The 6,420-nt window shown below is 59.3% G+C and overlaps 2 protein-coding genes across 5 annotated transcripts in view; both read left to right on the forward strand.

Moving 5' to 3' along the window:
• Positions 1 to 4,953, forward strand: part of DTX3 (deltex E3 ubiquitin ligase 3) — a 5,624-nt gene extending 671 nt beyond the window's left edge. The window contains exons 2-7 of one of the 4 annotated variants that reach the window (XM_008060844.2): positions 411 to 570; positions 1,031 to 1,094; positions 1,288 to 1,364; positions 1,691 to 2,439; positions 3,650 to 3,867; positions 4,229 to 4,953. In XM_008060844.2, coding sequence (XP_008059035.1) covers position 1,364; positions 1,691 to 2,439; positions 3,650 to 3,867; positions 4,229 to 4,304 — 1,044 coding nt within the window. In that variant the 5' untranslated portion in view covers positions 411 to 570; positions 1,031 to 1,094; positions 1,288 to 1,363 and the 3' untranslated portion in view covers positions 4,305 to 4,953. The remainder of the gene's footprint in view (positions 1 to 410; positions 571 to 1,030; positions 1,095 to 1,287; positions 1,365 to 1,690; positions 2,440 to 3,649; positions 3,868 to 4,228) is intronic. The other 3 variants (XM_021713808.1, XM_008060843.2, XM_021713807.1) reach the window with 3 other exon arrangements.
• Positions 4,954 to 5,328: 375 nt separating this feature from the next.
• The window catches only part of ARHGEF25 (Rho guanine nucleotide exchange factor 25), a 7,041-nt gene continuing 5,949 nt past the window's right edge, over positions 5,329 to 6,420 (forward strand). Inside the window, exons 1-2 of the mRNA XM_008060846.2 lie at positions 5,329 to 5,464; positions 5,713 to 5,827. Of these exons, the coding sequence (XP_008059037.2) occupies positions 5,366 to 5,464; positions 5,713 to 5,827 (214 nt within the window). The 5' untranslated portion in view covers positions 5,329 to 5,365. The remainder of the gene's footprint in view (positions 5,465 to 5,712; positions 5,828 to 6,420) is intronic.

Here is a 6,420-nt window from a genome sequence, read left to right on the forward strand (position 1 = left end):
GGAGGCGGGGGGGGAGGGGTGGAACTGCCTCCGTGGATGCCCCGGGGACCCGTGTCCTTCCCGGTCGTCCCTGCCGTTGGCCTCGGTCTGGAGGGAGGGACTGGCCCCGTGTCCGGCCTGGTTGCCCCAAAGGAATCGCAGACCCAGCCTAAACTATGGCCCCGCCTCCCTTTTCTGTGCCAGCGGGACTTGGAGCTAGGACACCTAGGTCCTGGGTCCCCTCTGATGGGGACAGAGGTGTTCCACCGAGGCCAGTGTGGGCTGAGGCTCTGGGGTCCCAGATCACTTTCTCAGTCTCCAGGTGCAGCTGGCCTTGAGGGGACTGTGGTGGAGGCAGGAAGGGACAGATGCTCCTTTTTGCATCAGTCGAGAAATCGAGGTCACACTAATGGCCCCTCTTTCTGTTTGAGCTGTCTTCAGAGGTGTTGTGGGGACAGCCCTGTAGCTGAATGTGACCACGCTCTGGGGAAGCATCGGCCCCTCCGGCTGAGCCCTTGTGCGAGCCCCGCCCCTCCCTAAATGCCAGGCTGGGGCGCTGACAGGCAGCCCTGCGTGTGCTGGGTTTAAAAGGTGACAATGAGAACTTTGTTATTGCAGGGGCTGCCGGTACTTTGTTCACATCCTTAGCAGACTTCAGCAGGAGGGACAGAGTTAGCTCTTCAAGGAGGCCTCCCTGGCGATAGCGGCAGAATTATTTGGGAATGTGGAGCAGAGTGAGGAGTCAGGGAGCACAGGAAATATTCCTGTCCGTGTGGAGGTGGCAAGAAGACCTCTGTCTGTGGGCTTTCTCTTTCCTAACTTCTCTTATCTGCACCCTGGGCTTTCTCGAAATCCTCAGAGCTGGGGAAAAAAAGAGGCCAGCATGTTGAAGTTCCTGTAGCAACCTGGGGACAGGCTGAGGGTGGAATCTCCTGCAGAAGAGAGAGAAAGCAAACGAAAGAGGAGTTTGTCTCTGGGCTGGATGGGGAATGGCAACGTTGTCACCATAACTTTTTAACACCTCCCCCGACTCCTCCCCACCCCACCCCAGGCCTTGTCAGCTGAGTGTGGAAGAGAGGGATTTCCGCCGCCACCATCTTCCATGGGCTTTCCAGGTACCTGCCCTCCCAAGGGAACCTCACCTGTCACCCTTACATCGGTCTCCTTCATTCCATGTTCCAAGAAACCCCGTTCCCAGTAACCTGCCCCCAGGTTTCTGCCTCTGTTCCATGGGCTGCTGGGTGAGGGCCTTGAGGCCTGGGGGAAGGGGCTTCTCACTTTCCTTCCTCGTCCCTTCCACCCCACCAGGTCACACAGCCTACAAGTAGGGAGCAGGGGAACAGAGAGTGAGCCTGCATGCCAATTCTAAGCTCTTCAGGATCAAAGTGAGCAGAAAGGAGGGCCCAAAAGTCTCCTTCCCCTTTCAAGAGCCCATTTTTCACCCAGAGCGGGTAGGGGCGGGCTGTTTCTGTGATCATGGGAGAATTGAAAGGGGAACAGCACTGATGCTCGGCTCAGATGATAGTCCACTTATCTTGCTCTTCAGTGGGTGGCTGGGGTTTGGAAGATAAGGGGATGCAGAAAATGAATTTGGGGGAGGAGGCAGGGGCCGGGCTTTGAGGGAACAGAGATCACGTAGGGCTTGGAAGGGGGCGCTGATATTTGTCAGCTGGGGACCCCCCACCCTGAGTCCCTTTCACCCTGGGGGCAGTGTCGTTCGTCCTGTCCAGAATGGCAGCCTGTGGAGGCACCTGCAAGAACAAAGTGACTGTCTCCAAGCCTGTGTGGGACTTCCTGAGCAAGGAGACCCCAGCCCGGCTGGCGCGGCTTCGAGAGGAGCACCGTGTGTCCATCCTCATCGATGGCGAGACTTCTGACATCTACGTTCTCCAGCTGTCCCCACAGGGCCCTCCCCCGGCCCCTCCCAACGGGCTCTACCTGGCCCGGAAGGCTCTCAAGGGGCTGCTGAAAGAGGCAGAGAAGGAGCTGAAGAAAGCTCAGAGGCAGGGGGAGCTTATGGGCTGCCTGGCTTTGGGGGGTGGGGGGGAGCACCCCGAGCTGCACCGCCCAGGCCCACCCCCTCTTCGAGCAGCCCCGCTCCTGCCCCCAGGGGCGCGGGGGCTCCCCCCTCCTCCTCCTCCCCTGCCCCCTCCTCTTCCTCCCCGCCTCCGGGAGGAGGCAGAAGAGCAGGAGAGCACCTGCCCCATCTGTCTGGGGGAGATCCAGAACGCCAAGACATTGGAGAAGTGCCGGCATTCGTTCTGTGAGGGCTGCATCACCCGGGCCCTGCAGGTGAAAAAGGCCTGCCCCATGTGCGGCCGCTTCTATGGGCAGCTGGTGGGCAACCAGCCCCAGAATGGGCGGATGCTGGTCTCTAAGGATGCCACCCTCCTACTGCCCAGTTACGAGAAGTACGGCACCATTGTCATCCAGTACGTCTTCCCGCCCGGTGTCCAGGGGGTAAGACGACCATGGCCTGCCCTCGCCCTTTGGTTTTCCCCTAAGCTCTGATCTAAAAAAAGGGGGCGAGGGTCAGTGTGTCTATTAGACATGACACAGTCTTGCTGTCTTCTACCACGTCTTCCCACTCAGTGCCCTGGAGATGGGAGGCTCCCTCGAGGCTCAGCTTTTCCATCCCATGGGATACACACATGAAAATCAGGCAGGGGTCAGGCACAGTGGCTCACGCCTGTAATCCCAGCACTTTAGGAGGCGGAAGCAAAAGGATTGCCTGAGCCCAGGGGAACGAGACCAGCCTGGGCAACTTAGCGAGACCACATCTCTAAAGGAATCAAAAAAATTAGCTGGGTGTGGTGGTGCATGCCTGTGGTTCTAGCTACTTGGAAGGCTGAGGCGGAAGGATCACCTGAGCCTAGCAGGCTGAGGCTGCGGTGGCCATGAGCGTGTCACTGCCCTCCAGCCTGAGCAACCAAGTGAGACTCCTACTCAAAAAAAAAAAAAAAAAAAAAAAAAATCAGACAAGGGAGAAAGGAATTGCATATTATTTCTTTGGTGAACGTGGATGTTGACAAATCTTGGCAGAGGCCAGATCTGTGAAGGTAGTGGCTCAGATGCAGGCAGGCACAACAAGGGATCTGACCAGCTTACTGGAGCTGGGAGGGTTACTCTGTTCCAGATTTATGAGAGCAAAACCTTGATGCCAGTGGAAGGTAAAAACAGGAGGGGTGGAGGGCCTCCAGGTGTCTTCCTGCTGGACAAAGAGTACTGTCCAATTCCGGTTTGCAGAGGGATGAGGACGCTCCAAAGACGAGTAATGGTAGAGTGGGGACAGCTAGGCTGTGGCAGACACGGTGAGGCGTGTTTGCAGGTGGAGAAGAGACACTGAAAGAGAAATTGTCCTCGGGCTTCACGCTTCTGCTGAGTTATCTTGGGAGTAAGGACCAGCTGAGAATCCCTTTGTTGCTGAATTGAGACTTGAGGGATTGAGACAGCAGAAAGAACCTCTTAACGCTAGTGATTATGTCCTGAAACAGGCTCTTGGTGCCCAGGCCCTGTAATCCCTCCTTCTGGAAAGCCGTCAGCCTGTTGCTGCCCTGTGGACATTAGCTGGGGGTGCACAGACAGAAGCTGACCAGGATGCCCCTCTGATGGCATCTGGGCCTCAGGATGGCATGCTGCTCACAGCCCACTCTGCTCCCCTTCCTCCCAGGCCGAACACCCAAACCCAGGAGTTCGGTATCCCGGCACCACACGGGTGGCCTACCTCCCGGACTGCCCTGAGGGCAACAAGGTGCTGACCCTGTTCCGCAAGGCATTTGACCAGCGTCTCACCTTCACCATCGGCACGTCCATGACCACGGGGAGACCGAATGTCATCACCTGGAACGACATCCACCACAAGACCAGCTGCACAGGGGGACCCCAGCTGTGCGACATCTCTTCATTTCCTTCCCTTGGCTCCTCCCCTCTGCTCCATTTCCACTGAGGGAACAACCTCAACCCCTTCTTACCCTGAGAGCCTCTTAGCTGGAGACGACCACCTCCAAACTCTTCCACCATCTCTTCCACTGTTTCTCCTACATCCAACTGGTCCCCATGTGCCCAGCTTAACCTACAAAAATAAGCAGAACTGGGCTAAATTATCTTGGGTTTGGAGCCCTCCCCTTGGGGGAAGTGGGAACGCATCTATATGGTGCCTCGGCTGAGCCCCCTGGAATGAGCCTGAACGTGGGGTTATAGGAGCAAGCCCTATCAGCTAACACTCACCCTCCTTTCTCTTTGTTCCCAGGTTCGGGTACCCAGACCCCACCTACTTGACCCGGGTGCAAGAGGAACTGAGAGCCAAGGGCATCACAGATGACTGAAGAACATCCCCTTTGCCAAGGCCCCTGCTGTCCTCCTCTACTAGGACCCAACGGAAGCCTCTGTTCTCCACTCTGCCCCCTGCCCTCCACACCACACAAGTAGGGGACCTGTCTGACTGGGGAGGGAGTTCAGAGGGGGAGGGGCAGCCCTTCCCCTGTCCCCCACTGGCCAAGTGTTTCAGTGCAGTGCGAGCCACTCCCTGCTAGCAGAGGCTGATCTCCTAGGCTCTGCTCCTGGCTGCCCATGTACATACTCCCAGTCTCCCTGCCGCCCCACCCCCTTGGCTTTTTCTGGTATGTGCTGTGCTCCAGTGACTAAGCTGAGAAAGGACCTGGCTGGGGAGGGGAGGGTCTCTCGAGTCACCCCCCACCCCCAGTTGTGCTCTGCTGCCGAACTTCTGTGCAAAGGAGAAGGAACTGGGCTGCAGTGAGCCCTCCCACCCCACGGAGCCGGCTGTGTGTTCAAAGGATACAATTCTCCTACCTTAACCTTGTCCTTTCTCTCCCGTGTCTCAGTCTCTGTCAGTCTCTCCGTCTTTCTCCCGCTCTTCTCTGCCCCCTATAAGAAGCCTCCTTACCCTGTTCTGGAATCGCCGCCAGACTGTAGCTTTTAATTTAATAAAAATAAAGTAAAATATGCAACTCTTTATGCCACACCCGTTCCGTTCCATGGAGGGGGTGGGGGTGGGGCGGCGAACCTGCTGAGACGAGGAAAAGGGGATGATGGGGAAACCCCCGCGTGCCTTCCCGGTCCCTCTGCCTCCAAGGACGCGGGGAAACGGGATGTTCTTAGCGGGCTGTGTAATCGCACTGCGAAGCGCCGGGTCACGCTTCGAGGTTGGGGTAGGGATGAAGAGGGGTTGGTTTGTTTTCGAACTTCGGCCGTGGAGAGAAGCACAACCCCACACCCTTGGCGAAGTTTGGCTGGGGTGGGAGTGGGGGCGGAGCCGGGCTGGGGGCGGATTCGGCAGCAGCAACTCCCCGGACGCGCGCAGGCCTCAAAGCCCCCCAGCTTCCGTGCCCCCTCAGCCCTGAAGCTTGGAGCAGGGTAGGGGTCCAGCATGAAGCCCCCGGACCGCCCCGCCCCTGGCCGCACTGACCGGATACTAGGGGTCATGGGGGGCATGCTGCGCGCATGCGCCCTCCCCGGGCAGGAGGGGGTAAGAGAGGGGGCCCGCGGTGGGGTGGCGTCTTTCGGGGCCTTCCAGAGGACTGCACCCCACCACTCAAGTTACCCGCAAACAAGAGTTCTGCGGGGCAGTCGCAGGAATCCATGAATTCCTTTTCGAGGGCCACAGCCCGGCTCTGGGCGACTCTCGTGCAACAATGTGGATTTTGACAGGTGGGAGAAGGGAGAGGCCAGGGCTTCCTAGGAGGGTGGGTTCCTTACAGGCATTCTGTCCCGCAGCCCCCGAAGAGAAGCCCCCTAGGGCCGGGGGGTCCCGATCCAGAGTCCGACTGCACGGAGGGAGATCAGAGAGGGGATCGCGAGCGGGAGGTCCTCGCCTGGGCCCCGCAGCCCGGTAAGAAGCCAGGGGTGGGGTGGGGCGCAGTTTCCCATCCTGAGCAAAGTGGCGAATTCAAAAATACTCTCCTCTTATTAGCGTAAAGTTCGCATCTAATTTGCATGAGACCCATTTAATCGCCGAGACCTCCGCGCTTCTCCTCGCCCCCTAGTCCGATGTGTGTCCCCCACCTCAGCCGCCTCGAGCCCCAGCAGGCGGAGTGTCCCCGCGCCCCACCCCTGGCCTCTCGCCAGCCCGGGCTCCAGGACTTCGCCTTAATTGGTGATTAGTCTTCGCTGGAGTCCCGGGGCCTGGAGGAAAGAGGAGTCCGGCGCGGGGGCGGCACCTGGGCTGTGTTCCCCACAAAGAGTTCCCCAAACACGCATCGCCCCCACCGGGGAGCCGTGTCCACCCCCGCGCGGCCGGGGACAGTCCCAACCCCAGGACATCTTCGCCCAGGCCAAGGCCCCGTCCACCGAGCTCTCCCCTCGCAGAGGCCGAGGGGCGACTTGGGCAGACCCCGCCGCCAGGCTCAACCCCCACCCCCAGCGCTCCGCACGCAGAGCCCGAGCTGCGGGAGGACGCAGGGAGGGAGGGAGGGAGTCCCGGGG

The sequence above is a fragment of the Carlito syrichta genome, unplaced genomic scaffold, assembly GCF_000164805.1.
Source record: "Carlito syrichta isolate Samal-C Ts95f unplaced genomic scaffold, Tarsius_syrichta-2.0.1 Scaffold304744, whole genome shotgun sequence".
In the NCBI taxonomy this organism is placed as follows: Eukaryota; Metazoa; Chordata; class Mammalia; order Primates; family Tarsiidae; genus Carlito; species Carlito syrichta.